Raw genomic sequence first — 15646 nt, forward strand, 5'->3', positions numbered from 1 at the left:
TACGGTATGTATGGCAGCTTAAATGTCTCACACAGTGATTTGACCTTGAGATCAGTGTCTACCGCACCTCTATTCACTAGATCAAATTGAATGTATGTACAAAAAAAGTTAAATAAATAAAAAGATTTCAAGAGTTTCAACGTGGTTTCCATGGCTTTACGTCTGTTTGGTATTCACCATAGCATCAGCCCCGTAATCCGTGCTTCTACACCTGCATTGCTTGCTGTTTGGGGTTTTAGGCTGGGTTTCTGTACAGCACTTTGAGATATCAGCTGATGTACGAAGGGCTATATAAATACATTTGATTTGATTTGATTTGAATCCAAGCTGCAGCTGTGAAATGGGTGGTTGAAATGAGATGCATATGGGCAGCTGCTATGTTTCTGCTGATGCTGTATGGCGGACGGCCACTTGGTCACACGCGAGAAGCTATTCAATGGCATCCTACATCTCCATTCCAATTCCATTCAATTCACAGAGAAGAACATAAGGCCTTTTTAATGGCCGATGACAAATCCCATTGCATGTCCTGGTGCATTGAGTTGTAATGCTGAGAACTGTAGCTGTAGAAAGGCTGTCGTAAATACAGATAGTGTGTGTGTGTTTAGGGTACTTTGCCATGAGCATGGAATTACCACGATAAATACATTCAAGTGCCATTTTACGACGAGAGAGATGGTAACATCTCGGCCATCGGCAGTTCGCAGCACTTCAAATCTGTCTCGCTACCTCATTTCAGGAAGATCTTTTCCATATGTAATAGGACTACCAATCTTTTTTTTCAGTGTGTGTGTGTGTGTGTGTGTGTGTGTGTGGGTTACGCATGCACTCGTGCTGTGTGTTGTGTGTGCATTGCTGTTTTGTGTATTTGCGTGTGTATTTGTATAAAATGAGTTTGTAAGTGTGTGGGTGGATGACTGCGTGCTTTTGCTACAACTGTATATGCATTCCCAGTTGTCTTGTATACAGATATATTCGTGTTTTCACTCATGTTGGAGATGGAGGGAACTATGTAAAAAGATAGATAATCTACAGAAGGTAGACCCGCTGTGGTAAATCCTTAAACTGTGATATGGCAGCCAGCTAACATTGTCCAGGGATTGCATGTTGAGTTAAATGATTTGCTAAGCTATAATTACACGCACCTATTCTTTGTTCTTATCTCTTCATTGGACATATTGGCATGCCATGTGTATGATTCCCGACAATAAGAAACAAGCCGTGAATAAAATTGGCTTGTAACGTCACCTCTGCCTTATGCTTTCAGCTAAACATTTAATTGAGGGCATTGCGCATTCGTTGAAATGTATTCGCATACGTTTACTGGCTTTGATCATCTGAATGCAGGGCGAACACGGCTGTTTTGCATTCCGATCATGGCTGATAGAGATATTTAATCTCAGTTTGACCACTGTAATAGCTCAACGTAGATATAAAATCTGGATTCACCTAGTCAATTCCCCGCTTGGAGTACCACATCCTGACATGTCCTGACCAGTGCCTCTCTCCTTTGCCTTGCAGTTTCCCCAGAACGCCCGAGGGAGGATGGACCGGCTGATCTTCTCCCTGTTGGTGCTGGCCGTCTCCACCAGGGGGCAGTCGTGCCCCAAGCGCTGCATGTGCCAGAACCTGTCCCCCTCGCTGGCCATCCTCTGTGCCAAGACGGGCCTACTCTTCGTGCCCACCGTCATCGACCGGCGCACCGTGGAGCTGCGTCTCACTGAGAACTTTATCACAGCCATAAGGAGGCGGGACTTTGCCAACATGACTAGTTTGATCCATCTGACGTTGTCCCGCAACACCATAAGCCAGATCATGCCTTACACCTTCGAGGACCTCAAGCGGCTGCGAGCGCTGCACCTGGACAGCAACCGGCTGAGTGTGATCAGGGATGACCACTTTCGGGGGCTCACCAACCTTAGGCACCTGATCTTGGCCAACAACCAGCTGCACGATATCTCTCCCCACGCCTTTGACGACTTCACAGGAACCCTGGAAGACCTGGACCTGTCCTACAACAACCTGGTGGACATCCCCTGGGAGACGATAGGTCGTCTAACCAACGTCAACACCCTTAACATGGACCATAACCTTATAGAGCACGTGCCCCAAGGGATCTTCACCAACCTGCACAAGCTGGCGCGTCTAGACATGACTTCCAACAAGCTGAAGAAGATCCCTCCGGATCCACTTTTTCTGCGCATCCCGGTCTACGCGAAAGCCAAAGGATCTCCTCAGTCGTCATTGGTGATGAGTTTTGGTGGAAACCCACTCCACTGTAACTGTGAGCTGCTGTGGCTGAGGAGGCTGACCAGGGAAGATGACCTGGAGACTTGTGCCTCTCCTCCAGACCTCACCGCCAAGTACTTCTGGACCATTCCCGAGGAGGAGTTCATCTGTGACCCTCCGGTCATGACCAGGAAGTCTGCCAAGACCTTCACCATGGAGGGCCAGCCGACCAGTCTGAAGTGCAAGGCCAACGGAGACCCGGACCCCGAGATTCACTGGATTTCCCCCGAGGGCCGCCTGATCTCCAACACGTCACGGACTGTCACCTTCAGCAACGGCAGCCTGGACATCAACATCACCTCCATGAAGGACTCTGGAACATTCACCTGCATTGCCTCCAACGCGGCGGGGGAGTCCACGGGCCAGGTGGAGCTGGTGGTCAACCTCCTCCCCCACCTGGCCAACAGCACCAACCGGCTACGGGAGCCCGACCCTGGCCCTTCAGACATCCTCACTTCGGCCAAGTCCACCACGGCCACGGACAACGACACATGGAGGAACCAGGAGGGAAGGGTGCTGATGGCGGAGCTGACAGCTAGCTCAGTGCTGATCAAATGGCCATATCAGAACCACGTCCCTGGGATCAGGATGTACCAGGTCCAGTACAACAGTTCCCTGGATGACACGCTCATCTACAGGTGAGGAGGGATAGGGACCTGAACAGGGCTGATGGGGTCTCTTGGTTAGAATGAGTTTAAAAACTTTCAAAATGTTTTTTTTTTGTGCGTTAACTTAACCTGTTACTCCTACCCCCTACTTTTTCGAACATTCTGTTAAAAATCGTGCAACATTTCAGCGCCCTGCTGCTCATGCCAGGAATATAGTATATGCATATGATTAGTATGTGTGGATAGAAAACACTTAGACGTTTATAAAACTGGTTAAATCACGGCTGTGACTATAACAGAACGTGCGTTTCATCGAGCGCAGGAAAATCTGATCACTGAAAATTGGAAAATATATCAATGCGCCACTTGCATGTATTGTCTATGGGAAAGCAAATGACCTGGAGCCGAGATTGCAATTCCTACAGCTTCCACACGATGTCAACAGTCTTGTCATTTGCCTAGGCTTTGTTTCTTGGTCAAACGAAGATGAGACAGCCCATTTCTTCAGGTCTCGGACCGGATATTTTGGTTGAGATTTACCCGGACATTATTTCCAGACGTACCCCTATAGAATATACAGCGCCTCGTGATCAATTTGATCGCTTATTAACGTTTACTAATACCTATAGTTGCATTACAAAAGTATTTCGAAGTGTTTTGTGAAAGTTTATCGTCAACTTTTTTAATTTAAAAAAATGACGTTACGTTATAAGACGCTATTCATAGATCGATATCTAGGCTATATATGGACCGATTTAATATAAAAAAAGACCCAATAGTGATTATGGGACATCTAGGAGTGCCAACAAAGAAGATGGTCAAAGGTAATGAATGTTTTATATTTTATTTGTGCGGTTTGTGTAGCGCCGACTATGCTAATTATTTTGTTTACGTCCCCTGCGGGTCTTTTGGGGTGTTACATGCTATCAGATAATAGCTTCTCATGCTTTCGCCGAAAAGCATTTTAAAAATCTGACTTGTTGCCTGGATTCACAACGAGTGTAGCTTTAATTCAATACCCTGCATGTGTATTTTAATGAACGTTTGAGTTTTAACTAGTACTATTAGCATTTAGCGTAGCGCATTTGCATTTCCAGATGTCTAGATGGGATGCCTGCGTGTCAGGTAGGAGCAAGAGGTTAATGAGTTACTCAAGGTTTTATGATGAAATTACATTTTGACTCACAGACATACAATTACAAGATGTCTATCAGCTAAACAGTAGCTATCATAAGAACACCAGAAACATTTCATGTTGTATACATGTATGTAATTACAATGAGTTAATGAATTAGGTTGGTAGTTACTAATATTTACAAGAGTATTTACAAGAGATAAAAAAGGGAACATTTTTCATTTGCTTTGAGAAGACATGTTTCTTCTCTTCTCTCCTTGTTTATTATTTCGCTCCTTCGTCCTTGTTCCAAGGTTTATTCTGATTTATTTTCTGTTTTGATGCCTCCCTCATTGCATATTCCAGGTCCAACATCAATTTATATCAATTATTTTGAGTTTGTAGCACTCTGATAGATGCTGATGGACCGTTCTGTAATTTGTGAATTATTTTGGTCATCAAAAAGTGTTTCTTTCCATTCCAAGTCTCACGTTGTCTTATAGGGCCTGCCCCAGGGCTCCTCACGTTGTCTTACAGGGCCTGCCCCAGGGCTCCTCACGTTGTCTTACAGGGCCTGGCCTAGGGCTCCTCGCATCGTCTTACAGGGCTCCTCGTGTCGTCTTACAGGGCCTGGCCCAGGGCTCCTCGCGTCTTCTTACAGGGCCTGGCCCAGGGCTCATCACGTCGTCTTACAGGTCCTGGCCCAAGCCTGTATGCAGGCGGCTTGTTTAGTTTTTATGCTCTGATCAATGGCAGCTGTCACTGAGGGGGCATATTGATTTGGGATCTCATTTAGGGTATCCCAAATCAAATGTTATTTGTCACATACACATGGTTAGCAGATGTTAATGCGAGTGTAGCGAAATGCTTGTGCTTCTAGTTCCGACAATGCAGTAATAACCAACGAGTAATCTAACAAAGTGAACATAGAAGCTCATTTGCAACGGGCCAAATCAGCAGAAGGGTCAAGATCCTGGAGGCAAATCCTAGTGACTGAAGATAGGCGGTTCTGTCCCACGGTGGGAAAAAGCACAGCCAGAGTGAGAGAAAGAGGGAACTTCACTCTCTATGGTGTTTTCAGGGGAAACCTATTCCCCAAGCGGTTTCTGTTACCACGGGGAGTTGGAGGGATGATTTTGAATGCCGAACACGTAGAGGAACGTTGTGCACGGAGGGAGACACAGTTTGGATTGTGGCTGGTTTCAGAGCAGGTACACAGTCTCTATAGACTGATGTGTCTGTGCTCTGATAAACACTCTCTCTCAGCAGATATTGTGGGGAGCCTAAACTAATGAACACGGCAGCCAATTAACTGACTGGGACAGAAGAGGTGAATTCCTATAGGTGAATTTATCTAGGACTAAGTACTTAAACATTGCTCCCACTTCCTCATTGACTAGTTGTCTGATTTTATTTACTTGGTCCGGGAAAGCCGTGAGCATGCACGGATGCTCGCGGACACACGAACATATGCACGCTCGCACACATACACCTATGTTATGTAAACATAGCATATTATGTATCTTGCACTTCTCTACACACCCACTGAAGGGTTATGAGCACATAGTACAATCAAAGATTTTCAATACACTAATACAAACACACACCCACACAGAAAAATGCAAGTACAGTACATTTCTCAAACAGCTCATCTTAAAAAAAAAAAAAACATCTTTCTTTGTTTTGCACGAATCAGAGGTTTTGTTTCGACTCTTGGGCAGCAACGCTTGCTTAAACTCTGCTTCTTGTCTTCCATATTGATTTGGAATGCAGAGAGGAATGTGCATAAAGGGCATGTTCCGGAGCCGAAGAGCTCAAGCGAACAACAAACACCTTGAAGCTGTAATTTCTAAACCATTTCCGAACGCTGTGCAGAGGAATGGCGTTTACAGCCACTGCCAGGTCCCAGTACGAGACACGCTGCAGCCCAAAGATTAGTAAGAGCGAATCAGTATCATGCCCACAGGAAGTGGGTCGACCGAACGAACGGTCTGTCCTGCCAGCTCGCTACGCATCAGGGCTATTGAAATGTCTGTCGGTACCCTTCTGCTGATTTGGCCTGTTGCAAATTAGCTTCTATGTTCGCCTTGGTTTGGTCCAGCTCCTACTCAAAATGTGTTCTTGATCATTTTAGGCATTTCTGTACAACAGTAAAAGAAATAGAAAAACGGGTTCCATCCAAATGTTTCTAGCAAATGTTCATTTTGGCCCAATTAGGGCCTGATAGTCCTTTCCTTGCAGACCACCGATCTAAAATGACTTGACAGATTTATTTATTTATTTGTCCCATGCGCCAAATTACAACCTTACCACGAAAGCCTTACTTTACAAGCCCTTAACCGCCAGTGCATTTCAAGGAAGAGTTGAGAAAAATATTTACCAAATAAACTAAAGTAAAAAAGTGTCAAATAAAAATAACGATGCTAAATACAGGGGTTACCGGTACCGAGTCAATGTGCGGGGGTACAGGTTAGTTAAGGTCATTTGTACATGTAGGTAGGGGTGAAGTGACTATGCATAGATAATAAACAGTGAGTAGCAGCAGTGTAAAAAACAGGGGGTGGGGGTGTCAATGTAAATAATCCGGTGGCCATTTGATTAATGCCCTCCTCTCACATGTCAATGGCCAAAAAATAAAATGAGACTATGAAAGGAAGGCTTTTGACAGTATTGGGACACGGCCCCCGCCATTCCTCTGATGTCGGAGAGTGATTGACAGTTTATATCAGACGGATGAGGCTTGAAGCACACGGGACCGGCTGCGTGGTCCGTCAAGGGCCCGCTGTATATTTGCTGGCACAGTCACTCGGGCGGTGCCCATCGATGCCATTGATGGCGTCTCCATGCGGAGTGTCACCAGGAATCAATTGGACCCAGCTGGACATTGGCAATAGTCACTCCTCCTCAATTCCCATTAACGCCTCTACTTTACAGGACTGTGGGACCGAGCTCCTCTCAGTCCCCGCTCTGTGGTGCGGCCCCCCCGGTGAGTAAAGGCCCCACCGCAATAGAATGGCACCGTTGCACATGCACATTCATGCTCTACTTTTTAAGTCCCCTCTGCTTGAGGTTCTATTAGGGATGGGTGGAAGAGCACTGTAGGGGGAGACGGTGAAAGAAGGAAAGAAGGGAAGAAGCGAAGAGAACGATTTGAGGGTGCAGACATTTTGTCGCTGAGATTGAGCTCGCTGTAATGAGCTCGCCAATCCACTCACTTGACGGACTTGGTTCCGTTTTATACCGGAGTGGTTCATCAGTATACATGCAACATGCATCGCCTGTTTATTTGGGGGCTTTTCATTGGCCCCTCTGAGCTGACATTTCTGGGTTGCGACAAAGCCAATCCCACTGGGCACACGCTGGTTGAATCAACGTTGTTTCCACGTCATTTCAATGAAACGACATTGAACCGACGTGGAATAGACGCCGAATGGACGTTTGTGCCCAGTGGGATCTTTTTTTTTATGCAAACACGTGTCTACTTGAAGTGTACCTGCGATGTCTCTCAGACAGTCCTTATAAGGACTATATATAGTCGAAACAAATAAAAAACACAAAATCATAGGGATTCTTCTAAACAAAGGCTTGGCAAAGTAGGATGCGTGGCGCGGAACAGAGCGTGGCATAAGTGAATTCCCCGAATTATGGTTTTGATAAGACTCTGTTGCCAACACCCGATTTTCGAACGTGACATGTCATTTCCTTTTGGTGTTGTGTACATGACGTGTCATTTCCTTTTGGTGTTGTGTACATGACATGTCATTTCCTTTTGGTGTTGTGTACATGACATGTCATTTCCTTTTGGTGTTGTACATGACATGTCATTTCCTTTTGGTGTTGTACATGACATGTCATTTCCTTTTGGTGTTGTACATGACATGTCATTTCCTTTTGGTGTTGTACATGACATGTCATTTCCTTTTGGTGTTGTGTACATGACATGTCATTTCCTTTTGGTGTTGTGTACATGACATGTCATTTCCTTTTGGTGTTGTACATGACATGTCATTTCCTTTTGGTGTTGTGTACATGACATGTAATTTCCTTTTGGTGTTGTGTACATGGCATGTCATTTCCTTTTGGTGTTGTGTACATGACATCATTTCATACATTCATTTCCTTTTGGTGTTGTGTACATGACATGTCATTTCCTTTTGGTGTTGTGTACATGACATGTCATTTCCTTTTGGTGTTGTACATGACATGTCATTTCCTTTTGGTGTTGTTGACATGTCCTTTTGGTGTTTGTACATGACATGTCATTTCCTTTTGGTGTTGTGTACATGACATGTCATTTCCTTTTGGTGTTGTGTACATGACATGTCATTTCCTTTTGGTGTTGTACATGACATGTCATTTCCTTTTGGTGTTGTACATGACATGTCATTTCCTTTTGGTGTTGTACATGACATGTCATTTGACATGTAATTTCTTTTGGTGTTGTGTACATGACATGTCATTTCCTTTTGGTGTTGTGTACATGACATGTCATTTCCTTTTGACATGTCATTTGACATGTCATTTCCTTTTGGTGTTGTGTACATGACATGTCATTTCCTTTTGGTGTTGTGTACATGACATGTCATTTCCTTTTGGTGTTGTACATGACATGTCATTTCCTTTTGGTGTTGTGTACATGACATGTCATTTCCTTTTGGTGTTGTGTACATGACATGTCATTTCCTTTTGGTGTTGTGTACATGACATGTCATTTCCTTTTGGTGTTGTGTACATGACATGTCATTTCCTTTTGGTGTTGTGTACATGACATGTCATTTCCTTTTGGTGTTGTACATGACATGTCATTTCCTTTTGGTGTTGTGTACATGACATGTCATTTCCTTTTGGTGTTGTGTACATGACATGTCATTTCCTTTTTTTGTACATGTGTCATTTCCTTTTTGTGTACATGACATGTCATGACATGTCATTTCCTTTTTTTGGTGTTGTGTACATGACATGTCATTTCCTTTTGGTGTTGTGTACATGACATGTCATTTCCTTTTGGTGTTGTGTACATGACATGTCATTTACATGACTTTTGGTGTTGTACATGACATTTCCTTTTGGTGTTGTGTACATGACATGTAATTTCCTTTTGGTGTTGTGTACATGACATGTCATTTCCTTTTTGGTGTTGTGTACATGACATGTCATTTCCTTTTGGTGTTGTGTACATGACATGTCATTTCCTTTTGGTGTTGTGTACATGACATGTCATTTCCTTTTGGTGTTGTGTACATGACATGTCATTTCCTTTTGGTGTTGTGTACATGACATGTCATTTCCTTTTGGTGTTGTGTACATGACATGTCATTTCCTTTTGGTGTTGTGTGTACATGACATGTTCACGGCATTGCCTCGTGAGAAATCAAAATAGAATCAAACCGAAGAGCATTACGTTGCTGTACACACGGCTTCTCCCGAGCAACGGGTTATACCATCAACGTAACGTGGCTCTCTCACTGTGCACGATGGCAGCATAACACCTGTACAGAGAAGGATAGATAAAGTTTAACTAGTTCCATCGGTTTTGGCTGAGGGAACGAGCCGGCCTACCTTGTTCTTTTGTCAACGACTCTGTACATTACAGTGCTCGGTGTTATGCTTCATTGGAACTAACCTCCAAACTGGCATGGGCTGCAAAGCTTAAAGGATGACTCATCAGGTTCACATAGTATTGGCTCTCACATGGAGATCTCGAATAGAGATCCAAGACAGAGAATGTTGTGGCCTGCCTTTCGATAGCATATTTCAACAAAGAATGGCAACATAACACACATTGTTTTTTTTTCTGTCATCAGATGCCAATAACTGTAAGATGAACCGTTGTGTAAGATGTCGATGGGAAAACACGCCTTTGTATAAATCGACTCTCGAAGATTTGAGTCAAAACACACCAATGTGTTTAAAAGCAAAATGGACCATATGTCCACATCAGTCGATTGAACTGATAAAATGAAACTAACAAAAAGGCTATGAAATCTCTATTAGACAATAGGTGTCGGTTGTAAGGCCTGCCAATCCAAATGAAACCAGGTGCTGTGTTGAGCATGTTGAGGTGGGACAGATGGTTATCCCAACCTGCTCTTCCTCGTCCGCCTACCAACCGGAAACGCTTTATTCAAGGTTACACCCCATGGTGGCATTTTTAAGTTATTTACAGCCTGGAAAAGATGTTGGGGATTGTGATAGGCTGCCATCACGTGCGATATCTCATTTGGATGCGTCCACCGTGCTGAAGCTTTCAGCTAGTGTTTGTGAGATCACACGTAATATGCTCATCTGCACGTAACCATGTGCACTACACTTATGCTCGTTGTGCAAGCCAATTCAGAGACACACACATACACGTGTGCATACTCTATCTCTCTCTCTCTCACACACACACACACACGCACACACTGCTCTTCAAAGTACCATACCACGTCTGACTCTAAATCTAGAAGCTTAGCCTTAGAAGTGTTCCTTCTTCCTCTGTGTTGCTCACATTTTCTATGACTGGCATCTTAGAATCCGGTGATGTTCCCCCCTTTTCCAGGTTTATACATCTTAGTGTATTCTCCTCACGTATGCCTCTGTTGGAAAGGGCAGCGAGGGGACGATTGGCTTTATCCCCGACCAGAAGACCCAGACATGAACCAATCTGGGTGTCTCATCTCCGCCCCCCCAAAAAAAACTAAACTCCTTAAATGTACACAGGCCTGGTTCTCTGCATGCTACCATGGCTGCATATCAATTACGCGACGATCACGTTGCTGGGGGATAAATAATAGATGACTCTCTGAAAAGAGATTGTAACGAGGTTTATGACGAGACTGCAGAGGGATCAAGTGTTTTAGCTCAACACGAAATGAGCTGGAAATGTGGACCGATTCCTTTGACTTCTCATGTGGGCGATAGAGGATATTTTCAATTTGAAGCCAGACCTTTTATCTCACGTGGTACTATGAGCTTAACCAAGGCCACGCATGGAGATGAGGAAGTGCAGCATATCATTAGGCTCCAAGTAATAGTTCTGGAAGCTGCACTTCCTCAGAGGTGATTGGCAGACGGTTAATGTGCGAACTGGGAGATAGCGTGGAGAAGAGACACTCCCCTCCAAAACCCTAACGTGTAGCAGAAAATAGCCTAGATATATAGTCTTCCCCTCCAAGCCAGTAACTCCCCCATCGTAAATGATTGATGGGATGATTAGCATGACTCTCCTTGCCGGAAGGCTGCAGGGAGTGTACTATGTGGTAAGATGACCCATAACCCTAAAAACCACGCACTGGTATCCCTGTTTCAACTCTGGAATGATCCAATTATATCCTGAACTTAAGTTTAAAAAAAAAAAGATTAAAAGGAATGTTGCGTCATGGTTCGGGTTACAAAGGCAGGGCATATTACTGGAAACTTTCGAGGTTTTACCAGTAAACTACCAGCATTTTGGTATCTTTCATGGATTCTACGTAATCTATCGCAAAATATCTATGTACTTCAGAATATCAGAAGTGTGTGTAATTATCCCTGGCTCTCTGTGCGGCCTTATCACATGAGATGATTTAATAAGATGATTTTCAAAGAAAAAATAGGACAAAGCTGTAAAACATTATCCTAAATACAAGCCATCAACTTAATTAATACCCGTTGGGGTTTAATATGAGGGCTGCAGCATTAAATAGCCTTCATATTATATTTTTTTTACTATGCCAATATGTATTTGTTGTCAATGTTTTGCCATCAAACGGGTAACAGCTGTGAAAATAATTGAATAGTTGTGCGAGTTACAGAAGGAATTGAAAATAATGCCATTCTTGATCCTTTCTTCATTAATTAGGCTATTTGCAAGTATACATTACCGAACTTACAATAGATTCCCATAGATTTTCTGTTAATTACCAAAATCACTCAAGATTCTGGTAACTTTGGTCAATTACGGGTAGCTTTGTAACCCCTGTCATGGTATGTTTTTATCAATCAATGGGAGAATGTGTGAGCAGTGTGTTTCTCCCTAATTCTTCTACTGAGCCTGAGTCTTGCCTGTAGTTAGTTCACCCACAACTCATGCCTTACTTATTTCATTTGTTTGTAATTCTCTACTAATATGTGTGCACACACACACGGCATTACGCACTTACTTAACCATTAGGCTATTGTCTCTTAATTAAATGATTCACTTAGTATTAACTAATTGGATAACACCCCCTAGCATCAACTGGGCATTCACACAAGTACCAAAAACCTGCTTCAATGACTGCCAATTGTACTCAAGCCATGAAAAATAATGAATGAATTCAAGGGTGACAGTTCAAAGACGCCACTTGGCTCTAGCTAGTTACATGGGCTTGAGTGAGGCCCTTTTTTGTACTGCACAGTCACCGCAGCACTTTTCCCTTTGTCCTCCTCTGGTCCGAATCCAGCCGAGCTCAGCGAAAGGCCCCGTCACCTCCCCAGGCCCATAATCATGTGCTAATCCCCGGCGTCTTGCTCAGAGTTATCATCATCCTCCCCATGCCCCAGATCAATTTTTAATCATTGGCGTTGACACGCCACCTCCTCCATCCCTGAGAGTGTGTCGATTAATTAAGCAGACAGACATGCGACAGCCGTAGCGATAACGAGGGAGGGAGGCGCTGGCCTCAGTTAGTTATTTTTTTTAACAGCCGCCGCCGACGGGCCACTCCTGTTGTAAAGGAGTTAATGCAGCGGGAATGTGAGAGAGACGCTGGTCGAGTTACCTATTGGTGGATGTCATAACGGAGGTCTACGCCATTGAATGAGGAGAATGGGTCGAGGTGTATTGATGCACCGGAAATGATGGGCGATAGGCCATATGCCTTTTTCATTACCCTTTAGTAATATGAACACTCACCCTGTTTCGGCGTCTTCATGAACGTCCACACACGCGTGTGTGAATGCATACACGCACGCACACAGTCGCATGCTCTCTCTTTCTCATGAGCGCACGCACAGTCACATGCGCTCTCTCTCTTTCTCGACCTCGCTCACGCGCTCTCTCACAAGCGCACACACAAACACAAGCCATCCAATTATCCTCCATGGGATTTTAAAACTATTTGCATTGTATCATAGGTCAATGCTATTACGTTTTGGATGCTGTTGTGGTGAATCGAATAGACAATCTAATTTGTTTTGGAGGACAACTCTGCAGGACTCATTTGACCAAACGAAGCATTACACTAATTTGGTTAGCGGGAATGTCATACGAAGTACGCACCTGCTCTTTTAAGTTACAATCCAGCGCAGAAACAGTTTGATGCAAATACGTAGGAAGCACACAGGCCGCCTGCACTGTGAAGTCATACAAAAACAAATGAACTTTTTAAGCTGACTTTGTCCACTTGTCCTCTCCCAGAAAGTGTCCCACAATGATTTTCAGGGAGTTTTCCAAGCATATTTCATTCGTGAAATACTCAATTTAACTAAGCCAATGTACAATCACGCTTGTGAGAGGACCGCTGATAGTAAATCCATTATATGCTCTTGGGGTGTTTCTTCTCAAAGTCTGTGGCTAAGCCCCTTAGTGATTGTGGATGACTGGGATTTCTCTGCAAGGCATTAAGGTGTTCTGAGCCCCACACTCCCTACACCCTCTTTCAGCTCAAAGCCACTTCATGTAATCGGGCAGATTTGAGGAAGCCACTTGCAGTGCCATATTTATCCCCCAATTCATCAAATCTATCGATTCGCAACTCGTCCATAGAGAGATGTGTACTGTCGTTGTGTTTCATGTGTCTGTACAGCTCCTACTGTAGCTCTGCTGTTGTACAGTTACGTCTCATTGTCTGGAAACAATGAGAGATAAATAGTCTCCATCTTGGGGCTCTGCTAAAATGTATGGGCAGTTTGAGTTGGCTGGAAGGATTTGGTTTTGGGACACTAGGTTTTGTCTAGTGAACGTGCACATCATAAGACTCTGAGTGGTGGCAGGAGTGTGTACCATGGGTTGAGGGCAGCCTAGCAGGGAGTCTCTCTGCCATGTGTAAACTGATGGGCCACTTATATAGCCCAAGCCAGATGGCCATCAGTGTAAGTGGGCTGAACTAGCCCTGTGTGCCACCTGAGGACCCAACAGAGGGAAGCAGATGCTCCGGACGATTGTGTGTGTGCGTCGGTGTGTGAGTGGATGTGCATTCACACACACACATAAAACATTGGGGAAGAGTAGAAATGTAGTAACTGCAAGTGCTACTGGACCCAGTGTGACTCAGGTGCTGCAAAGACCATGTCCTGACTTCAACCAAGGGTGGTCACATGGCCACTGTCATGTTTCTGTGGCTTCTTGCCAACTACTGGTCAAATATGTGCCTTTTATTTGCCATGACTCATGTCATGTGAGAAGGTTAGAGGCTTTTTGGAGGGAGTGTGATGTTTTTCTCCGGAGCAGGGCGCCTCTCAAAGGAATGATCAGTGGGGCAGCGTAGAGTGTAGAGGCGGATCAAATTAAATAGAATATTCCTAGTGTTTGTAACGCCCGCCGTTTGGTGAGACCTAGACCCGACGGCAATGGTGTGACTGAGGATACCCTGTCTGTCTTGTTGAGCTTTGACACAGAGTGTCTACCTTGATAAGGTCAGGTTGGGTTACCTGTATAAAAGACACCTGTCCACACACTCAATCAAACAGACTCCAACCTCTCCACAATGGCCAAGACCAGAGAGCTGTGTAAGGACATTAGGGATAAAATTGTAGACCTGCACAAGGCTGGGATGGGCTACAGGACAATAGGCAAGCAGCTTGGTGAGAAGACAACAACTGTTGGCGCAATTATTAGAAAATGGAAGAAGTTCATGATGACGATCAATCACCCTCGGTCTGGGGCTCCATGCAAGATCTCACCTCGTGGGGCATCAATGATCATGAGGAAGGCGAGGGATCAGCCCAGAACTACACGGCAGGACCTGGTCAATGACCTGAAGAGAGCTGGGACCACAGTCTCAAAGAAAACCATTAGTGTAACACACTACGCCGTCATGGATTAAAATCCTGCAGCGCACGCAAGGTCCCCCTGCTCAAGCCAGTGCATGTCCAGGCCCATCTGAAGTTTGCCAATGAGCATCTGGATGATCCAGAGGAGGAATGGGAGAAGGTCATGTGGTCATCTCTAGGAGACAGAACGCGTCTCCTTCCTGAGCGGTATGACGGCTGCGTGGTCCCATGGTGTTTATACTTGCGTACTATTGTTTGTACAGATGAACGTGGTACCTTCAGGCGTTTGTAAAGTTCTTGAGTTCTTGACTGATTCTTTTGATTTTCCCATGATGTCAAGCAAAGAGGCACTGAGTTTGAAGGTAGGGCTTGAAATATTGACTCCAATAAGAGGTGGAGACATGGCATAAAGGCATGACATAATTTTCTGGAATTTTCCAAGCTGTTTAAAGGCACAGTCAACTTTGTGTATGTAAACTTCTGACCCACTGGAATTGTGATACATTGAATTATAAGTGAAATAATCTGTCTGTAAACAATTGTTGGGAAAATGACTTGTGTCACGCACCAAGTAGACGTCCTAACCGACTGCAAGTCATTTTTGTGAAGACCCCTGGCGCTGGGTCAGAACATTAACATGCATCGCTTGCTGTACGGTTTTGGAGATAGACCTTCTCTTTCATATCAGCCAGAAATAATG

At 44.4% G+C, this 15646-nt stretch overlaps 1 protein-coding gene across 3 annotated transcripts in view; it reads left to right on the forward strand.

Annotated features, from left to right (window-relative positions):
- LOC118385661 (leucine-rich repeat and fibronectin type III domain-containing protein 1-like protein) overlaps window positions 1-15646 on the forward strand; it is a 134545-nt gene that overhangs the window by 87640 nt on the left and 31259 nt on the right. For all 3 annotated transcript variants that reach the window (XM_035772885.2, XM_035772893.2, XM_035772880.2), the window contains exon 3: window positions 1522-2927. In XM_035772885.2, the coding sequence (XP_035628778.2) occupies window positions 1546-2927 (1382 nt within the window). In that variant the 5' untranslated portion in view covers window positions 1522-1545. The remainder of the gene's footprint in view (window positions 1-1521; window positions 2928-15646) is intronic.

This window comes from Oncorhynchus keta, chromosome 1 (assembly GCF_023373465.1).
Source record: "Oncorhynchus keta strain PuntledgeMale-10-30-2019 chromosome 1, Oket_V2, whole genome shotgun sequence".
Classification (NCBI taxonomy): domain Eukaryota; kingdom Metazoa; phylum Chordata; class Actinopteri; order Salmoniformes; family Salmonidae; genus Oncorhynchus; species Oncorhynchus keta.